At 39.8% G+C, this 12193-nt stretch overlaps 2 protein-coding genes across 5 annotated transcripts in view; one reads left to right on the top strand and one right to left on the bottom strand.

Annotated features, from left to right (window-relative positions):
• LOC145212576 (papilin-like) overlaps positions 1-6848 on the top strand; it is a 31171-nt gene extending 24323 nt beyond the window's left edge. For 2 of the 3 annotated variants that reach the window (XM_080080756.1, XM_080080764.1), the window contains 19 exons: positions 1-133; positions 1226-1346; positions 1618-1716; positions 1794-1914; positions 1982-2134; positions 2244-2423; positions 2625-2799; positions 2870-3034; positions 3094-3244; positions 3549-3655; positions 4015-4194; positions 4334-4780; positions 4844-5035; positions 5213-5326; positions 5382-5520; positions 5645-5781; positions 5873-6004; positions 6171-6311; positions 6374-6848. In XM_080080756.1, coding sequence (XP_079936882.1) covers positions 1-133; positions 1226-1346; positions 1618-1716; positions 1794-1914; positions 1982-2134; positions 2244-2423; positions 2625-2799; positions 2870-3034; positions 3094-3244; positions 3549-3655; positions 4015-4194; positions 4334-4780; positions 4844-5035; positions 5213-5326; positions 5382-5520; positions 5645-5781; positions 5873-6004; positions 6171-6311; positions 6374-6576 — 3090 coding nt within the window. In that variant the 3' untranslated portion in view covers positions 6577-6848. Of the gene's footprint in view, positions 134-1225; positions 1347-1617; positions 1717-1793; positions 1915-1981; positions 2135-2243; positions 2424-2624; positions 2800-2869; positions 3035-3093; positions 3245-3548; positions 3656-4014; positions 4195-4333; positions 5036-5212; positions 5327-5381; positions 5521-5644; positions 5782-5872; positions 6005-6170; positions 6312-6373 lie in introns of all 3 variants that reach the window. The other variant, XM_080080748.1, reaches the window with a different exon arrangement.
• A 189-nt stretch (positions 6849-7037) lies between these two features.
• Positions 7038-11802, bottom strand: LOC145212607 (lysosomal proton-coupled steroid conjugate and bile acid symporter SLC46A3-like). Of its 2 annotated transcripts, none has more exons than XM_080080794.1 (11): positions 10451-11802; positions 9683-9783; positions 9441-9602; positions 9258-9383; positions 8850-9124; positions 8558-8695; positions 8324-8499; positions 8086-8248; positions 7739-7822; positions 7449-7605; positions 7038-7373 (listed from the first exon to the last, which is right to left on the bottom strand). In XM_080080794.1, exons 3-11 carry the CDS (start codon positions 9581-9583, stop codon positions 7301-7303), a joined length of 1335 nt encoding a protein of 444 aa, XP_079936920.1. In that variant the 5' UTR covers positions 9584-9602; positions 9683-9783; positions 10451-11802; the 3' UTR covers positions 7038-7300. The 2 variants fall into 2 exon arrangements, with proteins under 2 accessions (XP_079936920.1, XP_079936911.1); XM_080080785.1 differs by lacking the exon at positions 10451-11802 and adding an exon at positions 9857-10444.
• Between the last annotated feature and the right edge of the window lie 391 nt (positions 11803-12193).

Genomic DNA, 12193 nt, shown 5'->3' with positions numbered 1-12193 from the left:
TTAGTGGTGCAGGGAAAAAACAAAGGCATCAGATACAGCTTCTATCTACCGAAAGGCACGAATGATCCCAACCACGGTCAGTACATGTGGAAAGCAGATGAGTGGAGCGAATGCTCAAGGGACTGCGGTGGAGGTAATATAAATTTGCTTGTAAACTATCCTAACTTTAGCTGAAATAAACTGCGCTTTGTTTTCAACGCGCTAGGTCAAAAACTAATGGCGAATGTATTTTCAACTAATATTTAGCACATTATGAAAGTTTTGCTTTCAACAACTGCATACTAGCTCTTATAAATCTGTTTCGAGTGAGTGGAACACATTATTTTCTTGTTGGCAAACACAATGCTAAGTTGTACTCTATTATCAATCAATCAATCGTTTATTTTTACCCGCGGACGCAAATATTAAATTGAACAGGAAAGTGAGGGAGGCATCGATTAAGATTTCGGTTTTCGAGTCAAGATGCCCCCTATTATAGTTTCACATCGTTGCATAAAACACAGTGGTTGCCTTTTTGTTTCAGATATCACAGAAAAATATTATTAAACTGTCGACCACAGTAATTTAGATACATTTATCTTGTGAAACAGAAAACGCTTATGGCAAGCGGCACGCCATATGCCGTTTCAAACGCTTACTTCATTACCTTGGAACCTAGCCTGTTTTTAACTGTGGCGACAACAAGTAATTACCCCCCGTCCATCAACACCTAAAGCTGACTGTTGACTCCCACTGCGGTTTACCGCGGCATATTAAAGGCATCGTTGCGGTCGCACGACCTTATTGTCTCGTAATAAATCTGTCGACGTTAAACTTGTAATACTGGACTTGCTCCAAACCGCTAAAGCGTGCGGATGGTTCATGTGATATAACCGGCTGTAGCAGTCCGGTGATTGAAATGTCTTATTTAACGGCCTGCTCGCAGGTGTTAACTTTGGCAACAGCAATTTTAGCTTGCCCTTACTCTTTGGATTAGTTTTTCTTGGAAATTCGTTTTATCGCTCGTCTGAAACAATACACCTGATTTGATCGTTATCAGTTGGCTGCACTGTCAATAATAAATACAGCTGCTATGAATCACGTAATAATTTATCAAAATTATTGGGAAAGCAGTACACTTCTCTCATGGTGTAACATAAGGGTTATAAACATCTGAATGGTGGAATTTAGATGGTAGGAATTATTCATATTGGTGTATTTGTATTTACACAAAAAAATTGTTTAGGTACGCAAATGCGTCGATTGCGGTGTTACAAGGGCGAGGAAGAAACGTCGCCGTTCTTATGCAAATCTTCGCAACGACCAGCTCGACGAAAAACGTGCAACGAGGAACCGTGCAAAGCAAGGTGTTAAATATAAACTAAATCCAATCTAATAAATGATTTCCGACGAGTCTATTGACGTCGACTTGCTGGAATAATATGTTCATGTAAATTAACCGTACAATGCCATACAGCTTACATAAACTTAGTTCAAGAAATCCGGACATTGTAGTCAGTTGGTATCTCGGCATACCTTATCTTCTAAACATGTCATTAAGAGTTTAGAATTAGTCATAATGCCATATGGTTTTAGGTGTTTTCAGTTACGCATTAAACTATGTGTGTGTATGAACAGATGGAAGGCAGGCAATTGGACCACATGTTCGGCAACTTGCAACGGTGGCATAAGGTATAGACAGGTCTACTGTACGGAAACACCACCTTTATCCAACAGGTACCGAATACTGTTTATAAGCCATAAGCGTCTGTACTCAAAGCCAATACATCTACTAAGATTCTTTACATCTTAAGCGCCCCACGACTTGTTCGCATGGATCGCTGCAACGAAGAGGACCCGAATCCGTTGCCTGACAACCAAGAAAGCTGTAACGTGCTCCCTTGCCCAGGCTGGGAGGTGGGAAATTGGTCAGAGGTACGTATTATTTAATAATAATAATACTTTCTTTTTGAGTGACACTAAGCTTGGTACTTAAACCCAGTGTTCGACTTCATGCGGACCCGGTCAAATGACTCGCGAAGTCACGTGCGAACCTGTGCAGTCATGCAGATCAGGATCGATGCCGGATAGAGTAATGACATGTGATTTGGGACCTTGTACTGGTTTGCAATGGGTCGTCAGTGAGTGGAGTGAGGTAAGATTTACTGGTTCTTAACCCTTAAAAAAGTTCCCAATGATATACAGAGGATTCTGTGGATATCATCCGAACGTTTGGTGGTCATAGCTTTTGGTTTGTATCGTAGTGTACTGAAGACTGTGGCGTAGGAATGCAAACTCGACTTATCCATTGTGTGGATGGAGATGGGGCGATGTACGACGATCGTTTGTGTGCGGATCAAAATAAACCTGGTCACCATCGATCCTGCACCGTGTCAAGGGGATGCCCTGAAACTCTTCACTGGATGGCGGCCGAGTGGAGTCAGGTTGGGTGATTTGAAAACGTACAAAACTAAATTTAACAAGCAGTTAGCATAAACAAGCAGTTAGGATCATATTTTCGTAGCAGTTTAGCAAATATGTGACCCAATGTAAAAAACACCAGTAAACATGTACCTCTTTTTTCAAAAAAACGTATTTGATAACCTAATGAAAGCAAGGCTTCTGGTGATACTAATATTTTATAGTGTTCCGCTGCGTGTGGTGTCGGTATGCAAACCCGCAAAGTGGTGTGCGCACTACAGCGGGGAAACACCTTCCGGGTTTTTCCCGATAACCATTGCTCAGAGGCAGACGAACTTGGAAAACCTCCGCACATGAAGAACTGCACAAGGCCGAGTTGTCAGGCTACCTGGTTTACAGGCAAGTCTAAGCCCCTTTTTTTCACACAATATATGACTGAAGTTAAGCCCACAACTTACATTATAACTAGGTCCCTGGAGCGAATGTTCGTCCACTTGCGGCGGTGGAGTGCGAACTCGTCACGTGATGTGCTTGTCGGAAAGCACTTTCAGTCCGCTTGAGGAGAAAGACTGCAGCAAGGAGGAGAAACCGGTACACGAAGAAATTTGCAGTGTTAACCCATGTCCGTTACACGGTAAGCAAACAATGCTAATGATGTCTTATGTTTTTTATACGGTCCCTGGTTATTTACAGCTGCAGACGATGTCATCCTAGTTGATCGTGCTGTTGTTAAAAATGATGCCAATACGGGTGATGACGACTGTCGTACATCCCGTTACGGCTGTTGTGGGGACAACATAACGTCAGCCCGGGGACCCAACGGAAAAGGTTGTACAGACGCCAGGTAAAATATATTTTTACATATTCATGTATAGTCGCAAAAAAATTTTACCTGACAAACATGTAATCAAGATGAGTTAATGATACGATACAGATGTATTATATTTTATCACAAGCATTACAAACTGATCCATATTTGGTTCCTAAAGTACATGTTTAAATAAAAAGTTTAGACACGCACAAATCCTGCAAAGGTGTGCCTAGGCACATGTCCATTCTGACACAAAATTAAGCTCTAGTCTTACCACAACGATCTAGCCATCGAACCAACACAAACTTCCATACAATTTCATGAAGTTTATTTTTAGAACAAACATTGGACCTACATCGCCACCTTGTGAATCAGCTGAGTACGGGTGTTGTTTCGATGGAAAAACTGCAACTGGTTCCCGCAAGCAAGGATGCAGAGAACACGGTAAGTGTTGGTATTGCTTACGTATTGGCGTATATTTTGTTAATAAACAGGCTGAAACGAAGGAAACTAATACCAATAGATTGGCATTTCCTTTAGCAAATATAAACGCCTATCTTTTTCCACACAACGGGTCTGAAATCTGAAAAATTTTGTTGAAATAAAGCCTAAATTAGGTCCGATAGTGAGATTTTTTTGAGGTAAATCTTCGACACAAATCTGATTTAGTTTGAAGTCAGGCCCATTTTATTAAACTTGAATCCCGAACACGGCCCGACTTGTAGCTCTGCACCAGATTTGTGTCTACAAACAAAGTAATCTTCATCTTTCGTGAATCAACTATAACTCAGAAATACTTCTAGATTTGTGTTTCGTTGATCCGGAGCATGGAAGTTACTGCGATCAGTGGATCTCGCGCTGGTTTTATAACCACACCACGTCGCAATGCGAACATTTCTGGTATGGAGGCTGTGGAGGAAATCGCAATAGATACGCCACAGAAGAAAAATGCCACGCATCATGTAAACTGGGACGGTTACCAGGTAAAGCCAAAAATCAACATATCGAATTTTAGTACACAATGAAAACGTACCAACCTATCAAACATTTTATCATCGAAAATCGAAAAACCCATTTACCTAAACCGTAAACCGTAATAAATCCTTTTACCTACCTAATTAGATTCAAGCTCGGAGGAAAGTAACCAAGCAATAACTGCTGCGACAACCACAGCCATAGCCACAGAAACAGCAACAACCATAACAACTACCACACAGATTCCAACTACAACCACAACTTTAGCTACGACAACACCTGTTATACATTCTACAGTCGCATTCCATCCTATACCGGAGGTCAGGCGTTTGAATACCAACCGAAAACAGGCGTTTTTATTATCCACAAGAGTTTCGACTGTCACTCGAGGGAGCCCTAATGCAGTCAGACCCGCCCTCTGTACGCAACCGCACGTGATTGGTCCGTGTTATGGGCGTTACCGCCGCTGGTTTTTCGACATACTGGACAGCACTTGCAAGAAGTTTGACTACGGCGGCTGCGCGGGAAATGACAATAATTTCAGGTCACGTGAAGCATGTGAAACGACCTGTGACGGTCGACCGAGAGTGACGGGTAAGTCACGTGAGTCATCATACACCAGCAACTTTGTGTCACCCGATTCTTCACAAACTTTAGAGAAATCAAAATGCCAACGCAGTCGCGTGCTGGCGCTGTTCGATGGTCGTCGTCCACCCCAATGTCACCCAACTACCGGCGAATACTTGACTCGCCAATGTGTCAGTGACGAAACAGACGTGACGTCAACGTGTTGGTGTGTGAACCCGTCGACTGGAGAGGAAATTAGCGGATCGCGCGGAATGGTTAATTGTAGGTTTCTTTACCAATACCTACTAAAAGTTTCATAGTATCGTTATTAAGGTAATTGGTTAAATCTCTCTCTTGTCTACTGGTCAGAGATCAGGGCAACGATAGTCCAGAAGTGCAAACCCTAAGGCTTGTTTTCCTACCGCATAGGAATCCCTATTTAAGGTTTTCGTTTGACAGGTGACCATGCTTGGAAAAATCAGCGTTCTACCTCACCATGCATTGCTTCCACATACGGTTGCTGCCCGGACGGAATAATATCTGCAAAGGGACCAAGAAACCTTGGGTGTCCACGTGAGTTTTACATCAAAAACTGAATGGCACACGACTTACCATATTTAACGCACAGGAACTGTTCGATTTCGATCCGGCCGTGTTTCGGTGCTCGTTTCCCGTGGAAGCTCTGCTCGGCTTCCATGTCCTGCGATAGGTCACCCAAAACCTACGGTCAAGTGGTTTAAAGACGGAAAAGCAGTTAAAACCTCAAGGTAACAAACCATGCGTATTATGTCTCGTGATGCAGATATTAACTATTGAAAGTAACTTGGTAACTTGTACTTTGGGGTCAAAGTAACTTGTACTTTGGGGTCAATACAAAGAAATGTTTTGCAGAATTAAAATTATCAGCGATAACGACCTGGCTCTGATTCTCACATCGGTTGAAACTGGTGATGCAGGACGGTATATATGTGTTGCAAGTAACGGTGTGGGGACTTCCCGAAGAAGGGCAGTAAGACTGACCGTTACAGGTGAGAAACGCACATAAACTACCGTTGATCAGAAATGCTGTATTTGTGCAAGGTTAAGAGTAGGTTGGTAAACTTGTTTGCCTTATTATAGAACCACCAATACAATTCCGCACGCGTCCGACTGATGTCAATGTGACGTCAGGAAACTACGCTAAGCTTCGATGTCGAGTAAAAGGAAAAGCGACAATCAAGTGGTACAAGAACGGAAGACCTTTAGCTAGGAGTAAGTGACCAATGTTATAGTTAATTGATTGCTTTACAAATAGTTAGCGTTTTCTAATGGTTTTAACTCCCAATACGAAGTGTAAGAACAAAGTCAAATCATTTTCACATGGTAAAGCATTTCGACAAAATTCAAAAATGTTGACTAATGAGAAAATCTCTTTAAGGTATCCATCACTCCGTTAAACCATGGGGCGAGCTCCGATTTAGCCGATCACGTGCGTCGGACTCTGGTCGCTACACTTGCATCGCTAGCGCCTCCAGCGGCAAAGTTATCTCCGCTTCTGCCCAACTCAGTGTTCATCCCGGTAATAAACATAAATAAACACAACATATTACTTGATACTAACCACTTTTAACGTACTTTCAGCTCCATTTACTACCGCGACAACCACGTCGCCACCCTTCAGGAAAGTGACGTCATTGGTGACGTCATCATCAAAGCAATGTAGCGATTACCCGCGTTATGCCAACTGCAGACTAGTGGTAAAAGCGAAAATGTGTCGTCACTATACCAAGTTTTGTTGCAAGACGTGCAAAAGACGTCACCACAAGCACGCGGCGCTTTCGTGATGTCGTCACAGCTTGGCAACGATGGAATCTAGTTTGCCTTCGATCGCTGTGAGGGTCAAAGTCTAATGAGGTGAAGGACACGTTTCCTGGAGCTACCCACTGGTTGTTATTTGTTTCAGCATATTTTTTGTCGTTTTTATCTTTTTTATTGTGTCAGCATATTACGTCATTACCATAGAAATAATATCACCTCATCCTGTGCGTCGATGACGACCTTTTTTCGATTTTGTTATTTAACTTTTGCCTCGAGTAAACCAAAATCTTTTCATTAATGTTGTTTGCCTTATTTAAACATTCAAATAACAAGGCAGTTGCAGAAAAGCAAAGTTAGGGATAAAATAAATTGTATAAAGTTTAAATATAGCGGCGATCTTTTCCAAACAATTCTGAACATTTTCCTGCATACGGACGATTCCGGTTTATGGCATAACCAATTTGCTTTTTAATGCAATAAACCGAGGTATGGGTTTACCCAGTAATCTATTGACTAAACTAGTTTGTACTACTGAAGTTGCAACATATAGCGATGAGACTGATCACAAACACAACAATATTGAAATAACACTGTTTATGTTAATAAACTGAAACGACAGAAAAATAAATTATTGAAGAATAATTATTCTCATAATTAATTATTAAAAATCCAAAGCCTATTTATTCAAATTATTAATAGCATAATCATAAATGTCATTGATAGAATGAAACAAAAACAAATATTAAAACTTTACGAAAGTATGGGCTTGCGCTCGTTATCCAGTAACTGATTTCGTCTCCTTTTATCTGCAATCCACACAATCCTGAAAGAACAATGCAATGATGGTTTGATGTTATTAGCTTATGTTCTGTAAAGTTTATAGGAATGCTTTGCTTACGTCATTAGGATCATTGGAATGATCAACACGATGGCAGCAAAGAGCCATGCGAAACCGTGGTAGATAGAAATCGTAGACGAGTACAAAGTTAAAAATGTTACAGTCGCGGCCAGAAAAGTAAGAATTTCGGAACTTGACAGCAAAGCAAATGAGGCACCTGTAAAAAACACATGTAAGACATTTGATTTCAAAGGTTAATTTTATAGGGCATTGTGGAATTTTTTGACTGCGAAAGTGCAATCCACAAATCACTATAAACAAAACGAAGAGAAAGATTCGAAGATCCTTACCATGCTCGTACTCCGACACCATATTAGCCATTTGTGCTTTGATGTATGATGTGTGTGAATACCCAAATGTCAACATCGCGGTTGCTATAATAAACAAAGTAATTAAAAATATAAGTTGTGAAATCAGGAATATTCCCCATGCTAAGAAGTCAATTTCAAAATATTTTAACCTTTCAAAAAAGAGATTGCCGAACCCTGTTGCAATTTAAGCTAACAGTGGTAGCCTAAAGATGTTTTGTTTTCTTGGCATCGTATAATTTTGCAGGTCGGAAGTAAGAAAACGCCACAGTATTAACAGGGGTATTTTTAATGACCAATCACTTACAAGGTCATATCATTGAACTCACCTATGAATACCAGAAATGTTTCATTCGCAAATGACATGAGTAGTGCATAGCCGAACCAACCCAAAAACCCTATCATAATTATAAAGTTGTTTGAAAATGAAAGAACACGTTGATAAATTATGACGAGAAAAGGAGTTAAGGCGCCAACAGCAAACTTCATGCCCTGCAAAAAATAATAAAATGTCAAATCCATGTCCTTTAGAACTTCCGTATTTAGATCTCTAAATAAAATCTGTACCGACTGAACGCCAATCAACACCGGGTTGAAGCAAAGAGGTTGGGAAAGAAGAAAAATTGTCAGAAAAACACTCGATCCCACATTGACAAACATCGCAAAATCGTAAGAAATCAAGTAACACCACATTCTCCAAACTCGACCAGGATATTTACCGCCCCCATGCGGACACATTTCATCTGGTAAATTTGCAGTTTCAATTCGGAGTTTTGTTTTTATGCAATTATGAGAATATACCTGACGAAGTTTTTGAGAGAGTATTGCAATCGTCACCAGTGACATGACACTTGTCGCAGTGACTGAATTCGCTGCTGTAAACGTTCCATACTGAGCGAAAGAGATCTAGAAGGTTGTAACCTTTCTTCTTGGGATTCTCTACAAAAGATTTGGTTTCAGTTTTGAATGTGGATCTTCAAAGCTCCCAGTAATTAAAAATTTTAGAATAAAAATGTGTTTTTCGTGATGCCATCGCTGCTTGGCAAAGATTCCTAACATATTCCTACTGTATACCGATTGATTGATCACTTACTTTCGTTTTTCTGATCTACGTCGTCACACGTTCCGTAACTAGGATTTGAACTCGTTGAACTTTGATCCTCGTTTACGTTTGACTCTCTTTCCTCCGCAAGCTGGCGCCTCAACTTGTGGGAGTCGGGCAGCAGGGGAATAATAAAAAGAGACGCGGCCACCATAATGGTACAAGTCATAACGGGAGCAAAGTAACCTTGGCTGTCGATCCAATAACCACTACTTAACCCAGCCACACCACCTCCTATACCCAAGCATGTGTCCAGAATTGCCATTCTTAAATGTACAAAAGAGTTGTCAAGTAGTGATGATGCAAAAATTACATTTAAACCAGTTCAATAAGCCAAACAAAATATAGTACAATGTACATATATGAGGTTAAAGGCTTGTCAACACAGATTTAAAGTACCTAATTCCTCGATCAACGCTTGGTGTAATGTCGCTGATATACGCGTAGCCTTGCATGAGAAGAGTCATGTAATATCCCCCCAATCCAGCCAAAAGGTTGTACAGAAATAGTGACTTCAATGGCCAACTAAAATGAAATTCTTTCAATTCCAAGACATCATTATTTTACTAAGCGTCTAATTACTTCAAGTAAATTGATGTTGCCAAAAATGCGTTGCTTAGTACCATTCCAACCACCGGTATTGTCATGGCAATCTTGCGACCAACTCTGTCACCCCAAGATGTCACGATGATTCCTGCGATGCTGGCAGGAAGGAACATGGTCATGTCGAACTCCAATGTCCATCTGTGGTAGATAGAAGGGTATTGTGGTTAAGTTGATGTTACGTTTTGCTTTGATTTGGAGCTAAACTTGAATGAACTGACTTCGATACTTCTTTAGCAACAAGTTGGTCGATTTCTGATGACGTGCTATTCCCACAATCGGTAGTAACTCGGTGAGTGGTGTTATGAGACTCAGCAACTTTCTGTCAACAGAATAATTGCATTAGATCCAATTTCACCTCAATAACCTGGTGAACTTTTGGAAACAAAACTTACCCAATAAATAAACTGAATTTTTACTACAACTGTCAGTAGAGTGCCATAAGTGACAATAAGAGTGATTAAACACAACAATAAAAACGACACGTTTGTTTTAGAACAGTTCATCCCGTGTCAGTCATCGGTAAACCAGTATAAAATTTGACCCAAAATTTAAAATGTGAAAATGACGCTAAATCTTTGTAAAAATTGGGTCTCTTCTTTCTGCCCTGTTGCCTGTTGGGTTCTAACCGTTAGATATTTGTTTCTTTCTTTCTCATTTCAGAAAACCAAACCAATTATTTCCTAATTCTGTGACAAGGCATTCTACATGCACATGAAACACAAATCATGTTTAATTGTTTGAGTGAATTAGTATAGAAAATCCTCCGTTGAATGGAAACAGTTCAACCCGTTAAGGTCAATAAATGAAATATGTTGAGTACATAGTCAATTCTTTTACATTTTTTGTAGAATATTTATACTGCAAATGTTCCTATTGAGGCAATACGTAAATTTGACATTGCCTCGCACCAGCAGTTCCATATCAAAATTTGAATTTAACCTCTTACCTAGTTCTAGCTATGTGACTAAAAAAATGTAACCTCTTACCTAGTTCTAGCTATGTTTATTTTACTGTGTGCAATGAACCGTTCAAAAATCACGTGATGCTCGATGACTCATCCAACAAATAAACAACAAATGTTGCTGATTACGAAATGTACCTTGTAAGGGACCGGATAAAACTGGGCACAATGCCTGTTGTTTACTAAAATTGTTAAACAGTGTTCACCATTTTTAAAAGTGGGGGAAAAACTACAAAAATTTTAGACTTAAACCATTGCTCGATTTTCTTCAAATAAAACTATAAGTTACACAACGAAATGCTACAGAACTTTCCAGTTCCAACAAAAACAGTTTTGGCAAGCTAACCCAAGTAGCTAAAACGTTGTCTTTCGCTTCTACAACCCTACATATGCTGACTGTAACAACGCACATCTTTAGTGGCTCCCAATTTAACCTCCGGTAAACAGTAAAACGTCGTAAGACGTTAGTTATTCATTTACAAACTTCATGATCAAGCGCTACATAAGGCCAGAATAAACAAGAACATTTCGTAGAAAGTTTTATTCAACAAAATCAGGTAAAGCTGCAAGAGGTTGGTGTTCTGGCCCAAACGACTGCCGAGAGGCAAGCTAACATAACTGCTTTCTCTTGACTAATCTGACTTCTGTTCTGTTTCCACTTTATTTTGCTGCATTTTTTCGTAATTGTAAATGCAGCTTTTTTCCTCAACCGCTGTCAAATGGCGAGGTTAAACTCAGTACAAGGTTGAAGCCCGAAGTGTTTAACAACTAGCAAACGACAATTTTGTCTAAATGTTTGGTATCTAAAACCAATAAAGTAACACTCACTCGCTTGAAATCACTCTAAGGTCACCGTTTGTCGTTCTTAAATCTTAATCAACCAAAACGTTTTTTTTTTATTATTTGAACTGTTCTAAACTGACTTGCTTTTTAGTGTCAGTGCTGTTTGATGTTAGAATTCTGAGTTTATTTGTTGAGCATGATAGCAGGCGTTACATCCTTCCTCTACGAGCTGTAACGTGACCTATTCACATGTCCTGGTAAAGGCTGTTTGTAAGGGCTTTAACAAGCTACGCACAGTTGCTAATAAACTTTAACCACTGCAGAACAGTTTATACTAACTAAAATCTAATCTCAACAATATTTGACTACTGTTGCTTGTTAGTTAACTTAGATGTCAACCTGAGCTCGAAACTTTTGCGCTATATGTCATGCGTTGTAAGTGAAAGTTCCAAGGTTATATTCAATACAAGCGGTTACCATTATTGAACGATTGCACTGAACTTGGAACAAACGCAAAAACAATTACACTTGACCTCAACTTAAACCTGGAACGCAATACCAACTATTTGAACAAACTTTTATATTGTCATTCGTCGTGCATTGCAAACTGTACTTTGCAACAAACTGCGAATGCAAACCCACAAAAAACATTTAATTTTCAAGTGGAAGATTTTCCCAGTTGTTCTGCCCCCAGGCTGACCGTTGTATGTTTCAGGATTTAAGTAGTTCTGCTTATACTTAATATTCGCTGCCGGGCTTTTTAAAGTGCATGGACCATTGGATTTGTTTACTTTCGACAAACAATGTTTTGCCAGAGGTGCACACAACAAAATCAAAACCAAAATTTTGTAGTAGTGATGAACCTATTGCATTGCATATTTAAGAGTTACGAGGAAGTCTTAACTTAAGGTCACAGAAAATATAAACCAGTGTCAAAAAGTAAGGTTTGGCTCGACAATCGACAAAACACCATTTTGGATGATCA

Source organism: Phallusia mammillata, chromosome 1 (genome assembly GCF_965637545.1).
Source record: "Phallusia mammillata chromosome 1, kaPhaMamm4.hap1.1, whole genome shotgun sequence".
NCBI lineage: Eukaryota > Metazoa > Chordata > Ascidiacea > Phlebobranchia > Ascidiidae > Phallusia > Phallusia mammillata.
Note: the sequence above shows the minus strand (reverse complement) of the source record. Positions and strands in the feature narration are given on the sequence as shown.